The 17191-nt window shown below is 47.2% G+C and overlaps 9 protein-coding genes and 1 non-coding gene across 10 annotated transcripts; 4 read left to right on the top strand and 6 right to left on the bottom strand.

Moving 5' to 3' along the window:
- Positions 1–654: 654 nt before the first annotated feature.
- MCYG_02117 (protein kinase domain-containing protein) lies at positions 655–2080 on the bottom strand (the record flags this gene model as incomplete). The annotated part of the gene is made up of 2 exons (XM_002849137.1): positions 655–1828; positions 2013–2080. The coding sequence occupies 2 exons, from the start codon at positions 2078–2080 to the stop codon at positions 655–657; spliced, it is 1242 nt and encodes a 413-aa protein (XP_002849183.1).
- Positions 2081–2975: 895 nt separating this feature from the next.
- On the top strand, positions 2976–4907 carry MCYG_02116 (conserved hypothetical protein; the record flags this gene model as incomplete). Its single annotated transcript, XM_002849136.1, has 1 exon — positions 2976–4907. The coding sequence occupies one exon, from the start codon at positions 2976–2978 to the stop codon at positions 4905–4907; it is 1932 nt and encodes a 643-aa protein (XP_002849182.1).
- A 170-nt stretch (positions 4908–5077) lies between these two features.
- Positions 5078–5962, bottom strand: MCYG_02115 (triosephosphate isomerase; the record flags this gene model as incomplete). Its single annotated transcript, XM_002849135.1, has 2 exons — positions 5078–5890; positions 5939–5962. The coding sequence occupies 2 exons, from the start codon at positions 5960–5962 to the stop codon at positions 5078–5080; spliced, it is 837 nt and encodes a 278-aa protein (XP_002849181.1).
- An 866-nt stretch (positions 5963–6828) lies between these two features.
- MCYG_02114 (ribose 5-phosphate isomerase) lies at positions 6829–7320 on the top strand (the record flags this gene model as incomplete). The annotated part of the gene is made up of 1 exon (XM_002849134.1): positions 6829–7320. The coding sequence occupies one exon, from the start codon at positions 6829–6831 to the stop codon at positions 7318–7320; it is 492 nt and encodes a 163-aa protein (XP_002849180.1).
- A 303-nt stretch (positions 7321–7623) lies between these two features.
- MCYG_02113 (phosphotransferase family protein) lies at positions 7624–9574 on the bottom strand (the record flags this gene model as incomplete). The annotated part of the gene is made up of 6 exons (XM_002849133.1): positions 7624–7659; positions 7888–8108; positions 8202–8254; positions 8339–8798; positions 8857–9196; positions 9260–9574. The coding sequence occupies 6 exons, from the start codon at positions 9572–9574 to the stop codon at positions 7624–7626; spliced, it is 1425 nt and encodes a 474-aa protein (XP_002849179.1).
- A 727-nt stretch (positions 9575–10301) lies between these two features.
- On the top strand, positions 10302–11914 carry MCYG_02112 (orotate reductase (NADH2); the record flags this gene model as incomplete). The annotated part of the gene is made up of 2 exons (XM_002849132.1): positions 10302–10745; positions 10826–11914. The coding sequence occupies 2 exons, from the start codon at positions 10302–10304 to the stop codon at positions 11912–11914; spliced, it is 1533 nt and encodes a 510-aa protein (XP_002849178.1).
- A 255-nt stretch (positions 11915–12169) lies between these two features.
- Positions 12170–12913, bottom strand: MCYG_02111 (meiotic nuclear division protein 1; the record flags this gene model as incomplete). Its single annotated transcript, XM_002849131.1, has 2 exons — positions 12170–12843; positions 12895–12913. 2 exons carry the CDS (start codon positions 12911–12913, stop codon positions 12170–12172), a joined length of 693 nt encoding a protein of 230 aa, XP_002849177.1.
- A 660-nt stretch (positions 12914–13573) lies between these two features.
- MCYG_02110 (conserved hypothetical protein) lies at positions 13574–14366 on the bottom strand (the record flags this gene model as incomplete). Its single annotated transcript, XM_002849130.1, has 2 exons — positions 13574–14196; positions 14258–14366. The coding sequence occupies 2 exons, from the start codon at positions 14364–14366 to the stop codon at positions 13574–13576; spliced, it is 732 nt and encodes a 243-aa protein (XP_002849176.1).
- Positions 14367–14530: 164 nt separating this feature from the next.
- MCYG_02109 (WD repeat protein) lies at positions 14531–16160 on the top strand (the record flags this gene model as incomplete). The annotated part of the gene is made up of 3 exons (XM_002849129.1): positions 14531–14766; positions 14877–14978; positions 15044–16160. 3 exons carry the CDS (start codon positions 14531–14533, stop codon positions 16158–16160), a joined length of 1455 nt encoding a protein of 484 aa, XP_002849175.1.
- A 121-nt stretch (positions 16161–16281) lies between these two features.
- Positions 16282–16364, bottom strand: MCYG_10525. Its single transcript has one exon. It is a non-coding gene; the product is annotated as a tRNA-Val (tRNA).
- Between the last annotated feature and the right edge of the window lie 827 nt (positions 16365–17191).

Below are 17191 nucleotides of genomic sequence, written 5' to 3'. Positions count from 1 at the left end.
GCAGGCAATAAATAGGAGAAAATCAGTGTCCCTATTTATAAATGTATCGCTCACAAAGATCGTCACCACTAGTTAAATGAACATCCAATCCAAATGCTCGGGCGATAAAGAACCTCAAGTCCATGACTGTTGTACTTCGTATTAGGAGATGTTGTACTTCGTATTAGGGGGTTGAAGGAAAGTATATTAAATTGGTCACCCTTTATTCGTTTGGATTTGAATATAAAAGTTGGCCGTGGTGAGCACTGAGATGCCTTATATCGAGTGTCAAGTTTCCAGTTAGAGCCGTGGAGAAGACCGACTACCCAGTATAGTCTCAATCTCTTGTCTTCACATCCCAGCAAACGACCCTGGTCGTGCCCATACCTCCCCAGGAAAAGCTATGTGACAGTACACATGGGGCAGTAGGCGGATGCCAAATCATACGACAAAGACCGGTTTACCTTGGGATGAAAGTCCTCAGATGAGTCCGCAGAGCTACTTTTCTCCTCTTGAGTAATAAGATTTGTACGTAGGAGAACTAACTGGAGTACAAACCAAGGAGTTGTCACTGCCTGGGCGATAAAGTATAGGTATACTAAAATCACATATGGTATCAAAGGCGAGTGAAGCAAAGGGCCGGCATGAAGAGATGGAGAAGAAGGAAAAGAAATGTTAGAGTAGAGGCCACCCGGCGAATGGCTTCACACCCAACTTGAAACTTGGAATCATCGTGACCATTCTGCCGAATTTTATGGCTCTTGCGGCGCCGCATAATACAAAAATAGACAAGCAAACATGACAGGCCAGGAATCTTTTGTTTAGCAAGCATTGCCAAATAGATATACTTCTCTTTGCGATAGCATGCACATATTTTCGCCAGACTGGTTGAAAACTGAGAGCCAATTCGGGTCCCAGTAAGCCTCTGCGAATCAATGCTTCACAGGTTCTTTTCTCCTTTAAAGAGTCAATAAAAACATTTTCTGCATTCAAGACAATATCCTTTGTCTTGCGCTTGAAATCGTACGCTACCAGGACCATTGTGGGGTAAACATTATACCAACAAGCCGAGATAAGACCATCAAAAACGTCATGACGGTTAAGTTCTGGGAATTCCATTTCCCAAAATCGACGATCCCATTCGGCGGCACTAAGGACCACATCATCATAGGGCTCATGGCCATATACCATAAAGTATAGAAGTGTTCCAACTGCAAACTGTTCAGTCCGAGCAGAACAGAGTCCGTAAGTGCCTTTTAATGGTCCAGCAAGTATTGGTCGGGCCCGTGGAGGCAAGGTACCCTCAAGTAGCTGCCCAATGGTAGTGGCACGGCCAAAATCAGTCAGCTTTAGGTTGAAGTTCTCGTCAAGGAGATAGTTGCCCGCATGTAGGTCATTATGACAAAAGCCCATTTTCTCAACATATTCAAGAGCACAGGTAAGTTGTCGTATCCATCGAGCTATAAGGGCCGGATCTTCGTATTCCTTTACTCTAATTAAACACCCATGAATACCATTAACCGCTACCTCACGCTCCTGGCGTTCGTAGAAGCGAAGAGCGATTGCTTGATGCGTGCAATATGATAGAAAGATATGGTCCGGTAGCATGAGGAAACATTCAATGATATTTGAACATCGATCCTGACACCCATCAAGGCGTTTGAAAAAGGCAATCTCGTTGAGGAAAGGATGCTTCGCAGCCTCCTCTTCAGGGGTTCGGTCGCGACGAACAGTCTTCACAACGATGGTTGGAGTAACATGGAAGATATAAGCGTCCAGTCCACCACCAATCCAGTTATATTTCTCGAGAGTATCGGCGTAACGGAAGGCCATGGCGAGGTTGCGACACCTGTGATCATAACGCAATGTTGCAAGATTTAGCAAAGATATATAAACGTATAGCTGCAATTTGAGTAGTGGCACAATAGCTTGCCGAGAGCGTAAGATTGAGATTGGGAGAAAGGGAAGAAGTGGGCAGTTGGAAGAGCTGCCTGAAGATGCCGATGAGCCATCTTCAGACATTCACATCGTACGAAGCACTCTGTTCGAAAATTAAGAACTTGCTGGTGCCTACATAGTAAAGGTTCAAGACATCAGGCATTGGCAAGCCTCATCTGGGTATACGATGTTTGTGAATGCCTCTGTCAAGGTATGGATAATCGCCTCGTATTGAGCCGCCTTCAGATGATACATACTATGGTAGTATATTGGAGGCGGCGAAGTTGCCTTTGCTGTATCCAGTTAGCCCGTATTATATAATCTTATTAAGTAAACTAGTTATGGAAAAGACTATTAGTAATCTTTTGTAAATTCCGCTTTAGGAAAATTTGCCGTTCCGAAGTCAAGTAACGTGACATAATCAATAAGGTTCCAAAAATAGCATAAAGAGACTATCGTTCCTGGCTTGTCCGAGCTTCTTCCTTACTATTTTTAACATTATTCTTAAACGATATAAGGATGATACAAAACTCGAAAGATGACAACTATGAAGCGCAAATTTAACCAGCTGCCGGTTGTCCTTTTCATTACGGGCTATCTCGGTCGCGGCAGACATGTTGACTTGATAAAATATAACAGTGCACAGTTCAACGGAGAAGACGGATGGCGGTTGCGTTGGACTCCCCAGGTGATATAACGTGTGGGTGCCTGTGCAATATTGTGCTGCACATAGAAGTCTAAGCCTAGCTGTACGCAGTAGCAACAAGCGAGCTGGCCCAACTGCCCAGGCCACTCCGCGAGGATTATTTCTAATGACGAACAATTAGCGAACTCCAGCGCCTGAAAAGGAGTTGAAGCTACAGGGGCCAAGATGTAGGTTGAAACGAGAAGCGAGATATCTCCAAGGATAGAAAAGAAGGGTGTGGCTTGATATATGTAGTCACCTACATATATTAGAGCTAAGCCTTGTCTAGCATAGACATTTTATTCTCTCTTGATACCTATTGCTTGATCAAAGCCATTTGGAGATAGCCGGAAGAAGCTTCTCTGGGTTCGCTATGGTTGCTAGTTTCGTCGCTTCATCGTTGGCCGTTGGCCATAATGCTGTCAAATCTATACTCTTCCGAATCGCCGGTCTCTGCCTTCAGATAGGCGTTTTCAAGCTCTTTTCCCTTATCGCGTCGGCAAAAAATGCCTTTACTGCCTATTTGATGTTTACTGAGGATTATATTCAGAGGTCCATGTTCATATTCTCTCGCGGATTTACGCATCAAGCTGTTCTCGTCTTTTTCTTTACCATTCTCCTACTTGGCTCTGGGCTATATGACACACTGCTTTGGGGTCTAGATTTTCCCGGGTATATTTCACTAAAAAGTAACATCACAGCTTCCACAGTCAAGGATAACTTGCTCAAGAGGCCTGGATACGTGGTATTCTCCTCCACAAGACCAGAAGATCTCGACACGCTGGACCGCCATTTTACAGACAGTATGAACGCCAATTTGTTCCAATCGAATCTAAATTTCTCGTTGACTGGCCAAGTCAGCCTGGGGAAACCAGAAACAATCCCTCCAACCCAAAAGTTCAACCTAGCGAAGAACATAGGGCCACGAATATGGCTAGATAAGGAAGGATTTTCCGTGTCGCCCGATACGTACGTCACCACCAGCTCGATATCCAACCTCGAGACGAAGGAATACTACATTTGCCCTTGGGTCCCTCTGGTGGAAGATCAATCCGCGGCATGGGAATGCTCGTTCGACAATATCCACGCGGAGCAGCTTTCGCGAAGCCCACTCGGCCAACCGGAAATTCACTGGGATGATGTAACAGACCAGAACTATCTATCTCAGTATATGCGCCCAAACCGAGAGGACAACCCCTGGAGCTTCTTAGGCACCGGAGGCGACACTGCCATGATGAAACAGATGTTTACTGTCACCAAAGGCCGAAGAAGACATACCTTCCTGGATACTGCGATGAAAATATCGGCGGTTTACGACCACAAGCAGCCTTTCCCGAGGGATTCAGTGCATGATCTCGTCAAGAGGACCTGGTCTCTGGACCCAGCAACCTGGGATGACCCGCTTATCACCAAAATCACCGATAAGATTCAAGCCGGTGTAAGGAACAACACAAGTTTTCAATACGGCTCAGTTCAAAAAACTGGGAACTCCGTTTTGCAGTTCCACTACGAATACTTAAACCTCCTCGCGACTCAAGATGTGGTGGTCTTTTCGCTTTTTCGCATCTCGTTAGTCAACATTACCATCATTCGTTCGGAAACGCTGCCCGAACCTGTCAAGCCATTGGAGGCTTGTGATCACTACTACCATAATCGAGCATCAGGGGGCAAGTTATATGGCACGTCATGCTATGAACAAGGCACTATGAACGAGACTGGCGCACGCTTCTTTGGGCAGCTCGATTGCTCCTCTGTTCTTGTCATTGGCGGCACCCTTGGCGACGGTAGTTCCAACGTTAGCTCCGTAGCACTCAATCAAAAGGGCTTTGAATGGGTTGCAAACCACGGAGATACACTAGATAACCTCGTCCTATCCAGAGGCTATATAATGGCCATCGACCCGAGCCTTGTCACTTTAGAGACCAGCAAGGTGCAGGCAGCAATGTCACCCCTCCAGGTCCTGCTTTTTATATTGCCTGTCGTCTTTTGTGCTGCTGTTTGGGGCTGGCTATGGTTTTTTGTCGAACCACACTACTCTTCTTCGCTCCTTGCCAACCTCTATGCAACCACTGACATTGGAGGCACAAATACCAGTACCAATCCTGGATATATACAAAATATGCCTGATATTGATTTCATCAAGAAGGATGGGAAGGTACAAATGGCCACTGCAACCGGAGTTTTCGTTCATAGCGAGTCTGAAGCTGTGACGAATGTGAATATGGGTTACCAGAAAACCGACCCAAGGGGCTCATATACCCCTATTCAAGGTACAGGAAACGACGAATCTCCTACTCAAGTGTAATAGTACTATAGCTCTATACCCTACAAGCTTTGTTTATTGTACTAATATAATAAGACTGTTTTTTCACATAATTGATCTCTTCGACCGTAATATTAGCGACATTGTTGATTTATTTAAACGAGTATCTACGGTCTATTGAAGCCAACCTAGGGCAGATAAAAAATCTCTTTTCAAAGACTCTCTTCGACTTCTCGGACTACCTTCTTCACTCCCTCGATCTCATGGGCAAACCGACCCAAAAACATGCCATCAACTGCTTTACCAAGCCCTCCTTGTCCCCACAGGCCCGGCCCAGCGCTCCCTCCGTATATCACTCTCACCTCTCCTCTGCTCTTCCCGCGTACCCCATCAATTACCGTACGTATCCCCTGAACCACAGCTGCGATATGGTCCACGCCCGCCGGGACTGGCTTCCCAATTGCCCATACAGGCTCATAAGCAAAGATACACGGCGCATCTGCTGGAATCGCATCCAGCACGGCCCTGACCTGAACCTCACACTCCTTTACCGCCACTCCGACAGCCTCTGACATCACCGGGCCAGGGACGGGTATTTCACCCACACAGACAAGTGGGACCATACCCTGTGCACTCACAGCTGCAGCTTTGCGCCCGACTTGCTCATCCGTTTCCCTGAAGATTGCTCGACGCTCTGCATGGCCCAGCTCAACTATCGACACATCCATCGAGCGTAGACAGGAAGGTGAAATCTCCCCTGTATACGGGCCCGATGCCTCCCAGAAACAATCCTGGGCTCCCAGTAGGAAAGGAGGAGGGAGGGAAGGCCCGGAGTCAGGTTCCGTCGAGTGTGCGTTGAGCTTCGTTTCGAACTCCCGTATCACCTCTGAGCATGGATGAATCGTCAGGAAGTCGGGAACGAGGGCAAGCAGCAGTTTTGATCTGTTTCTTTCGCAGACTATCTCGTTCTGCGGATCTAGTAGTGCTCGTAGGTATTCCAGTGTCCGCTTAGGGGTAAAATACATCTTTAACGAGATTATTAGGAGTGTCTTGGGGAGTGCTGGGTATGTCACCCCTGATGTCGCCGGATCAGCCATGCTTCTATCCTTGCTCCTCTTCTCTTCTTCGCCGACTCAAGACGAAAAAGAAGAAGCACCCTTTTTTCATCCTCTTCTTCTTATGCTGCCATCGGCGTCGCTCCGCGGCTTCTTAACTACTAAGCCGGGAACAGGCTTTATCGATAAGCGGGTTTACTCGATGCAGTAACCCGGTGGCCATCTCGTCCATCTTCCCAAATGTACATCCAAGTCTTCTTCTCTTTGGTCGATTAAAGATGAAAGGGACACTTTCATTGTCTTCTGTGGCTGACGGCAAAAACTACCTACTCCTGGGTTGACGTTTGGGGTTCCACGTCTTGTCCACTGGCCAGCATGGAGGGTTTCATATGAGCTTGCGGTGCAACAGTTACTTACCTATCAGCATCCATTCGTTTGCCTCCATAACCAATAATCGGCCCATCTGCGGTGTTTGTCCGGTGGTACGGGATTATATAAACGACCTGGGTTAAAGTGAAAGTGGCAGTACTATGTGTATACATAGGCAATAACTGCGTACGCCTTCCGAAGACAACGTGAAGGTGGAGATGGGATTTTCATTTAGTTCTCCATACAACTCCACCTGCAAGCTCAGCATTCAGGGTGTAGTCCAGAGTACGACGGCTATTTTACTTTTTCATCTTTGGATACGGAGACAAAGATGACGGCTTAGTCCGCGAGATGAGGATCAAGTGTCATCTCATGTACCATGCCTCCGAGGGCGTTGCTACTGGCTGGCGCAGACATAAATACAACTAACGACCCCCTTCGTCTGTCCACTATTTTCCTGTGCCAGATATACAGCTCACTCCAATTCACATAAAGATCTTGATCGATCATATCGACACAACAAACAAACCTGAACAAAAATGGCCGCCTCACTCCCTCCACTCCGCATTGCCGTTGCCTGTGACGATGCAGGCCACTCCTACAAGGAAGCCATCAAAGCGCACCTAGAGAAAAACCCACTCGTTGCTTCGATAACGGACGTCGGCGTGCCCGCCCCAACCGACAAACGAGCCTACCCTCATGTCGCCGTCGAGGCTGCCCACTTGATCAAGGACGGAAAAGTCGACCGGGCCCTGATGATTTGCGGCACTGGTCTCGGAGTAGCCATTGCCGCCAACAAGGTGGCTGGAATCAGAGCCGTGACCGCCCACGATCCATTTAGCGTCGAGAGATCCGTCCTCAGCAACAATGCACAGGTTCTCTGCTTTGGCCAGAGAGTCATCGGTATCGAGTTGGCGAAGAAGTTGGTAGGCGACTGGTTGACCTACAGATTCGACGAGTCCAGCGCCAGCGCAGAGAAAGTTAAGGCTATCGGAGAGTACGAGGCCAAGTTCGGTGAATCTAAGCAATAGACGCCAACGATTTTTGTTTATTTTGGATATCTGGATATCTTCCCGGCGCTTCATCCATTTTGGCGCTCCCTTTTTTGAAATAAGCCTGTAGCGCTTGATGCGCATGTGTTAGAATCGGTTAAAAGCATACTATGTATATACCTTCACGTGAATTTATCTTTCATCCTTTAGCTCGCTTATTAGCCATCATTATGGAGTATTATTATTATTATTACTAGTATTATTAGAAGCACTATTATCAACGAATAATCTTTCCTCAGCTCCCAAGTCAAGACAAGAATAATAATTTGCGTCTTTATTCACTTATACCTTGTGGAGCTGTAAATTAAACTGATTCTCCTAACAGGAGATAGAGGCGTGGAACATAAGTCCATAAATATAGTTTATTCGTAGATGTATTCTACTTTATTGTAAATTAAAGCTACCAAGTCCAATGAGTATTTATTTCGGTAATTGTACACATTCCTTGCATCTCTGTCCCTGCGGAGTGGGCAAAGGCGAAAATATGCCTAACGGATTCCACACGGGAAGCTCAGCAAACAATCAAGACACAGGGAAAGGCCATACTTTGCGCCATTGCTCCCGTTTTGCCTCGTCTGACCCGGCCATGCGCCGCAAGAAAGCATCTCGGGACTCTCTTACTCGTTGCCTCATCGCATCGTACTCGTCATGACTCACGAAGCCATCCCAGCCGCTATAGACACCCAAAGATTGAACAACATCATTCATCAATTCGACCCCTTCTTGCCATTTTTGCAGGTTTTCCCGTTGTTTTATTCTTTCTGCCTCTGTAAAGTTAACCGGACAGGGAACTAGTGGCATCTCGGCGGTATTTTTTCCCACTATTTTACTCTATCTGTTTATCACTTGTATTAAGTAACTAAGGATTATCGGCTCTCTATCGGAGGAAAGAGATTTGGTGAGCCCCGTTACTCTGTTTATCAGTGTATTCTGACTATGTAACGCGGACTCTGCAGTTCTGTATTGCTGTAATAATTCAATTTTATATAGTACGTACAATGCTTGTTTATTTCGGAGCCTTTTGGCACAGACCTGTTCCTCTAGGCTCAGTTCGTCGAAATTTTCCGGCAGCCTAGGGAGTTTGAGTCTTTCCGGAATGGGACCATCAAAATCCAAGAATGCTGGGCGACGGACCTGGAGGAAAAGGGGTGCAATGTGAACAGCTTGCCAGTCAATCACACCAGTTATCTTGGTTGGATCTCGTGGGTCAACAAATATATTATCTGTGTGGAGATCAGGATGCCACAGTACAGCTTTACCGGCCTCTTTATTTTTGGGCAGGAGATAGTGTGATAAGGTCAAATATAGGTCTAACGCATGAAGCTTTGCAGCCTCTGACGGCTGATACTGGCCGAGCCCGTTGAAAATCCCTTGCAGCCGTGGAGAAGGACCTAAGGCGCCAATGGATTCACGTTCGCGCTTTGCATTCGCGATAATGTATTCTTCGGCTGAAGACCCTACATGGAGTTAATTGGTAGAATAAGAATAACGGTTCCAACCTGTTCATAGACTTACAAGGGCCGCGATCCAGGACTAGTGAACTTCTCCCGTCATCAAAGTACTTTCGGTTGTTCGTGGGACCGACGGTAAAGCCTCTCTTGTTCGCAGTATCACCATCGGAATAGTACAAGCTTCCATACTCGCAAAATGGGTTCTGTGCAAGAGATTTTTCGAACCGGACAATGTTCGCTACGACCTTTGACTTTTGCATGACCTCCATCTCGTCCCAAAACCTGGAGAGCTGAGCTCCGGGGACTTTCTCCATGATGATGTACTCCGCGCCGACTGTGCTTCTGCTCGCATCGGAACACCACGCGTATACGTTTGGGGCTGGTATATGCAAACGGTTCCTGACCTAAGATAAACCCAACAAATGAGTCGGGGGAAGACACTCCAGTCTAATGAGCAAACTACTCACAAAGTCCATCGTGGCGACCTCGCTGGATGTCACAAAGTGAGCACGTCCGGCATTGGGATTGGGTATTTTTGCAATGACCTCCTTCCCATCATCCATGGTTAGAAGAAAGACTTTATTGAAGTTGCCTTCTGTCAGCTTTGTGATGTCGCTACACGAGCGAGAGCCGACAGAGTCTGCTGCCACCTGGCAAAGAGCGCCAACATTGAACTTCACATAACGAGCCGACAAGTGCGTTGCTTCGTTCCAAAGCCACCGCCCCGTTGTATATTGGAAAAGCAAGTCATGGTTTTGGCCGTCTTGGTGGTTGACGGTCATTGAAGGATGGGCGTGAAAATTAGCACGAGAAGTCCACGAGAAGGGTTTCCTTCCAAGTCGACTGGAAACCAACACGCTGTGTGAAGAGAGGATGCTGCCCAGCCAGCTTCTCCGAGAGAAGACGGACATGGCAGACAGTTGCTGGTGGAATAACTCACATCGCACTCGACCTCGACAAAAGCGAGCCTGTAGTTGTCTACAGGAGGCTTCTGGCCAAGGGTATATTGCCGGAGCGATTGATGCTGCTTGATGCGGCTCGTAAGGGTATCCCCTTTAAGGTGATCTTGGGTTTAGACTGGAATGTTGAGGCGTCAAAGAGGAAGAATACATGGTATTCCTAAGAGGATAAGTTGAAAAATCTCGTAAATAATATCAGAATCAAACAATGAAGACAAAAAAAAGACGAAAAAACATACGAAAGTCGGGATTCGCTGGTGGTCACCCACCCAACTACTAACCGACCGGCAAGTGGCTTAAGTACAGCTGAGCGGACGGGAAGCTCTGTTTTCCACTTCCTATGTTCGTATGTACCAGACTTAAAGACGAGGGGGTAGATATAGGGGAGAAGAAGTAGCTTAACATGATGCTACATAGTAAAAAAGCCCTAGACGGATTATGATAAATCCGCATTCCTGGCAATTGTGCGCGGAAAATAACAAAGCCAGGAACGGATCCAGCTTTGCTGATGAGAAGCTATAGATAACCGACAGCTCACCTTGCAGCCAACATGATTATAAGACAGCTACGCTTTGGCTCAATACCAATGGCCGGTTCCCGCGCTGTCGCAGCATGCTCTTGCTCACGATCCCACATAATACGGAGCTACTCCCTGCCCCAGTCTCAGCGGCTGAGCGCCAGAAAGGCATCCACCGCCGCAGGTGAATCCCAGGCGAGCACGACGATAAACGTGACGCCGAAACCAAAACGAAAGTCGAGGGGAACTGTCTGGACTGCCCTCGTTGTGGTTGGGTTGGGTTGCGGATATGTTTACATCACAGATACAAGAGCCGGAGTACATCAATGGCTGGTGCCGCCCATGCTGCGATGGATATATCCGGATGCGGAAGATGCTCACCATTTTGGAGTCGACATGCTTAAATCGCTATACCGATATGGCCTACATCCGCGTGAGAGAGGGAATCCCGATGGAGACGGTAAATTGGTAACCAAGGTTAGACAGAGCATGCCGGAGCGGACCCTTGTATTGAACCACAAAGATTCTCTGCGTATGCTAACCGTGTGTCGTGATAGGTGTTTGGATATACATTGTGCAATCCAATTGGCATCTCTGGCGGCCTTGATAAAGACGCGGAAATCCCATCCCAGCTATTCGAACTTGGGCCAGCGATTGTCGAAGTGGGAGGAACTACGCCTCTTCCACAGGCAGGAAATCCGAGACCGAGAGTGTTCCGTATACCTTCACAGAACGCGCTGATCAACCGATATGGGCTCAATTCGAAGGGCGCAGATAACATGGCTTTGCTTCTCAGGCAGAGAGTCCGTGATTTCGCTTACTCGGAAGGCTTTGGCTTGGGAGATGCTGCTGAGCAACGGGTTCTGGATGGAGAGGCTGGTGTCCCTCCAGGAAGCTTGACAGAGGGCAAGCTCCTTGCCGTACAAGTGGCCAAGAACAAAACTACCCCTGATGGTGACATTGAGGCCATCAAAAGAGACTATGTCTACTGTGTCAACCGACTTGCGAAATACGCTGATATACTGGTCGTAAATGTCTCCAGTCCCAACACCCCAGGACTAAGGGATCTGCAGCGTGTCGAACCGCTAACAAAGATCTTGACCGGCGTTGTTCAGGCGGCAAAGCAAGCTGACCGCCAGACTAAGCCGTTTGTGATGGTAAAAGTCAGCCCGGATGAGAACTCAGACGAGCAGATAAGCGGTATCTGTGATGCCGTTACCAAGGCCGGAGTCGACGGCATTATCGTTGGAAATACTACTAACAAGAGACCCGAAGCTTTACCCAAGGGCTATACCATGTCCAACACGGAGCGAAACACTCTTTTTGAAACAGGTGGGTTTTCCGGGCCACAGCTAATTGACGGTACAGTGGCGTTGGTTGCAAAATACCGAGCTGAGCTTGACCAGCGCGGTACCCCTACAGGACCGGCTGTGGATGAAGAGAGTGTGCCACCGACCGATCCCACACTCAGCCAACCTCGAAAAGTTATCTTTGCTTCTGGGGGTATTACCAACGGAGCACAGGCGCTTGCAGCAATCAATGCGGGTGCTGATGTGGCTATGCTCTATACTGGTTTGGTGTATGGTGGAAGCGGGACTATCACCAGGATGAAGGAAGAAATGCGGGCGGCTATAAAATCTACCTAAAAGACCACCTAACTGCTGAGATGGCTAGATGGCCTGTCGTTGAGTGGTAGCTGATATAGAAGTGGCTTGCCCTGTCTTGCCTTGTGCACCAAGTGTTGTATTGTACATCCCAAAATTATATAGATAAAATTCTATACTATATGCTCAGTTTATGGAAGATACGTAATGAGGGCATCTATAGTAATAGAGCCCTTAATCAGGGGTCAATAGTAGGGTTGAACTGAGTTGAGATGCATAGTCAGTATGTAACAGACATCAGAAATCTAGGTCTGCTAGCCCTTCTCCTTCAACATATGCCAGACCATAACATTCCCTCCTCACAGCGTCCAAAACCTCCCTATCACCGTTCGTCAACCTCTTTAGGTATTCCTCCAGAATATAGATGTTGTCCGTCCACACTTGTGCCTCTTGTTTCCACCTTACAATATCGGCCTCCTTTTGCGCAATGGAACCTGCTCCATCCCCTTGAACACGCTTCTTGATCTCAGTTTCCAGACAGGCAGTTTTGATTTCAAGTTCCTCTTTTTTCTGCATTAACGCCATTCTTTCCTTCTCGTTCTCCTCCCGAGTCCCGTTCTGATTCCTTTCCTCTTCGAGACGTTGTTCTTCCTTAAGAGTGTTGATCCTGGCCTCCAACTCTCCTGTAGATTTCTGTATTTTCTCCACCTCCTTGCTCAAGCCGTCAATCGTTTTCTCGCGAGCCTTCTTCTCCTCACCACCCCAGGCCCAGTACCAATTCCCACTCCCAATCTTCTCCACGTGGAGTTGGCCTTCGTCGGTCAATGCTTGGATGTGGTCCTTTACTTGCATGCCGTTGATTGAAGCAACGGGTGGGAGTGTCCTTTCTAAGTCTTTGAGGGTATGACATGTCCGTGATGCTTGGAGGTAAGCTAAGATGCGACGTTGCTTCTCTGCAGCCGATATCCCAGCTTTTGGTGCCTGGTAAGATGGTACCGTCAGTATGACCTAACCCGGCTAGCCCTTAGAAGAACTAACCATTGTAACTGAGTGTCTTAGTTTTTAACACTGGTATTTATCCTATGTGTAATGGAGAAAACAAAGATATCTTCAACTGTGTGCAGACTATGTCGGTGGGAGTGTACGCGTGGTAGAGGAAGAAGAGTCGTGGTTCACTTTAACTTGGTTCTTCCACGACATCGAGACAGAACAACAACCGCCTATGTCCAGCACCTTTCCCCGCAACACCGCTTGTTTCTATTTTACTCTGTATATGAAATGGAATCAAATATCACAGAAGTAGGTATTATGATATCTTAGTGCCCATAATTTAACTACAGGCGAAACAGGCCACAGTAGACTGAGATATCGTCTCAACGGGCGATGCCTATGATGTCAATCCACTCTTCCTTGCTCATGGTACCATCTTATAGAAGCACTATATGTGGTGGAGGGGTATCTAAGACGCTCTGAAAGCTTCTAAATACAGATGAACCTGGGACGCAGCTCGCCTAGGGTATTGTGAGCGTCGTCGGTGATGCACGCAGTATACAGGAGTCATGTAGTTGCGGTGTATCAGGAAGTAAGACCGTCTACTTCCTACGGAGATAAGTTCCTTTCCACGTATGAGAAGGTTCCATCCAAAAATTGGGTAGAGGCTAATATCCTCGTGGATAGATGTTGCTTAGCCTGAAGTTGTGATTACGAGGCCGCTGGCGATTGACTAATTGATCTCTCTGAGCCAGGCTGCGTGGCTGATAAACTATTCAGCCGACGTCGTTTCCTGTTCCTTTGTCGATGCGCCAGTTTCGGAGTATCGCCATCGAAGCCTCCACTGCTATACCCGTCGACCCTAGACCGCGTACTAAAGGCAGAAACGGATGTTTGGCGAGATCTCACAGAGGACACTTCCGCTGCAGACTCATAATCACTGGCCACCTCACCCTCTACGAGGGCCATATCTCCCGTTTCCTCAAGAGCTTCGACGGCTGCCTCTTCGAGCAAAAACCCCAGAGCGATCAGAGCAGTTTCGTCCATGCTACGCCATGCAGACCGACCGCAATCCACTGTTCTGTTTGCATACAAGTCCGAAGTATACGTATGAATAGCCTTTAGCAAGTCGGAGTCTGGCAAAGGCTGATCATCGGGGATGTTTTCGTTGGCAAAATAGATATCATTTTCCATGTACCTTATGGGGGCATTTTGTTTCCGAAATAAAACTTCCTCCGGTGCTACAGCTGGGAAAATCCGTGTTGACGAGATACCACTGTAGTCGTTAGCAAGAGATGAAGACTTGTTAAGGGATTTATCCGTTGCGATGCGCCCTATTTAAACTGTTAATTATTGGTTGGAAGATGAAGGCCTTGCTTTTAAGATAATACTTACCTGCAACAGCATCATAAACATTTGCATGCCGAAACTTTGGTCCCTTTCTTAGGTTGGCGCCCATCACCTCCCCTTGTTCTACTGGTTCAACTTCCATTCCTTCGTCCATCGTGGTGATGTCGTTGTGTTTGTCTTCTCTCGAGTTTCTTCGTCTTCATCCGCTAAAGAGCGCCAGCTTAGTCATCCACATCAGGCTCGACATCGCCCTTGAGCCGCATCTTGGGTCAAAGAAGGTCAACTAACTTAACAAGAGCTGGTATTATATTCAGATGAATGAATTCATATATCTTTAATAGATCTCAAGGATCTATCCGTCCTTATCAATTTCATGTTGCTCAATGTACTCGTCTTGTCCATGACCTCGCGCCTGCGCCAGGCATCCGCTTCTCGTCAGACAAGCAAGGGACCACGGATGCCGCTGAAGACAGACATGCTTTATACCCTCCTGAGTTGAGTTCTGAGGACGTCTGGGCGCATAAAGCTGGAGTAAATGTTTTGGCAATAGACCAGTATGAGAAACGGTAGTATGTTTAACCTTGGGTGTTGATAACGATCTTTCAACTTCATTGGTATGAAGGAGAATATATGTTCGGCGAATGGCTAAGAGAAGCAAACTTAGCATGATCTCGGGCGGTGCAGATACTTCTATCCATTTATGGGATTTAGAAGGTCGAGTGACGGAACTAAGCTTCCTTCATAAACCTGTTGCTTCTGTCTCCAAGTAAGCTCCGCCCAAGATCTTAGGCCATATCTTATTCCCCGTCACTTATAAATTTCACATTATAGACAAACGAATGCTTCAACTCATACGCATGCATTGACATCTCTCTCACTATATCCATTTGACCCAACTCCATCAACAATCCTAACCACGTCGCATGACGCTACACTCAAGCTGTCCAGCCTGGGGGAGTCCGATATCACTCCCGTCCACACATTCAACCTTCATTCAACCCCCTATTCTCATTCATTATCAGCCCACCAGGCGTCTCATTTGCTTATTGCAGTTGGCACATCGGAGAGTGCTGTACGATTACTAGACCTACGTTCGGGATTGTCAACCCATGCTCTCCCTGCTCACACAGGGGCTGTGGTTTCCGTTGAATGGGCGCCACATAATCCCCATCTGATCGCATCGGCATCAAAGGATAACAGAGTTATTATTTTTGATGTCCGGCGGGGAGGCCGCCATGCAGCAATTGCCTCCTTGGACATGGATGATTCCAGTGGTGTCCTACCTCCTGGAGACCCCGGAATCCTTCAAAGCAGGAAACCATACAGTTCTAGTTCCCGTGCCCATAACGGTACGGTAACTGGGGTTCGATGGACATCAAATGGAAGCCATATATTAAGCACCGGCCAAGATTCACGTATTCGTGTATGGGACGCTTCAACCGGGGCCAACACGCTCGTTCATTTCGGGCCTCGCATCCGAAACAGCGCCTCCCTGCATCTTGCTGAGCGAGCGCCACTTATTCTCCCTGAAAATAACAGCGCTATGATCCTTTCCCCAGGTCATGAAGCGCTTCTCTGGCCGAATTACAACGATCAGGACGACCGGGGCGAAATCTTCATGTTTGAAATTCGTGACGGTACATTGATCAAACACCTACGTGTACCAGGCTTAATATCTAGAGAAAAATTACGAGGAAGGCCTACTGCCCTGAGCGCCGCGAGAATTAATGCCCTTGCCTGGCGGGGGAATGGTGCTTCTGGGGAAGGGATGGAACTATATTCAGCTCATGGGGATGGCACAATTAGAACCTGGACTTCCCGAACACAGGAAGATGAAGAGTTCGAGGCGGAATCAAATGAGAACGAACGAGAAGAAAAGAAGCGGAAAAGGAATATACTTGATGAGGTGTATCGGGGTCTAATGCAACCCGGTATCACTTTCACCTAGGATATGAAACCTTGATATATACATTGTGAATGTAGAAAGTAATTACGCACCTGCACTTGCATCAATCAATCCAACCTTTAAGAAGAATATACAAAAAATAAAAATAAAAAAGAACGAGATATGATCGACGCAGGGATCGAACCTGCGATTTTCCGCGTAACTTTGTTTGTAAAGCGGACGCCTTAACCACTGGGCCAGTCGATCCACATACTTATGGAATTACGGAAAGTGGCTACTGAAGCCGAAGGGGATATAAGCTTAGTAAGGTCACCCTTTCCTGCTAGCATTACATAGAAGGTGATATCAAAGGCTTTGTATTGTACGGAGTACTCCGTACAAAGTTACTCATTAGTTTTGGGGTTAATGACAGGACTTGTCAAGCAGCTTGGGACATAGTACGGGTCTGATTGTCAAAGACCTGCAGCTTTGCATAATCAATAAATTACGATGGAGTGCATAGTGGAACGGCATATCTTATTCAGAGATGTGAAACACGGCTTATGTGGAATTTGTTCCTTTAACAATGTTTTTGTCTTTATTTGTTGCCTGTGAAGGCTTTGGCTAACTAATGTTAAGCTAAGTGTAAAGGGACTTAATCCCCTTCCGCATCCTTGCAGATGTTCCAAACCCACATATGTCTATCCCCAATGACCAAACGATGCATAAAGGTATCTCAGCTTAAATATACATGGAATAAGAGGCAAAGTAAGCAGGGGTCAGGTGTCACAGGGCAAAATAGAGACAGTGCCCTCCACTATCCTTCGTTAAAGGTGCGCCCATCGCTATGCAAAGCAGAAAAGGGGCCGATTGCTTTGGGCCCCCAATAATAGAATTAGCCCTTGCAGATTGAAAACGGCCCCCAAACTTATGCAGTCTGGGGCTTAGCCACCCACGGGAATGAAATTGTTTCAAACGCTAAAGATAATTTTTTTCCAGGCCAGTGCTGGTTTGCGAGGGAGTTGTGTTAAGCTGAAAAAAGGGGTATATTGAATAAAAATTATGTATATAGAAGGATTCATCATAATGCCTTG

This window comes from Microsporum canis, genomic scaffold, assembly GCF_000151145.1.
Source record: "Microsporum canis CBS 113480 supercont1.2 genomic scaffold, whole genome shotgun sequence".
NCBI classification, from domain to species: domain Eukaryota; kingdom Fungi; phylum Ascomycota; class Eurotiomycetes; order Onygenales; family Arthrodermataceae; genus Microsporum; species Microsporum canis.
Note: the sequence above shows the minus strand (reverse complement) of the source record. Positions and strands in the feature narration are given on the sequence as shown.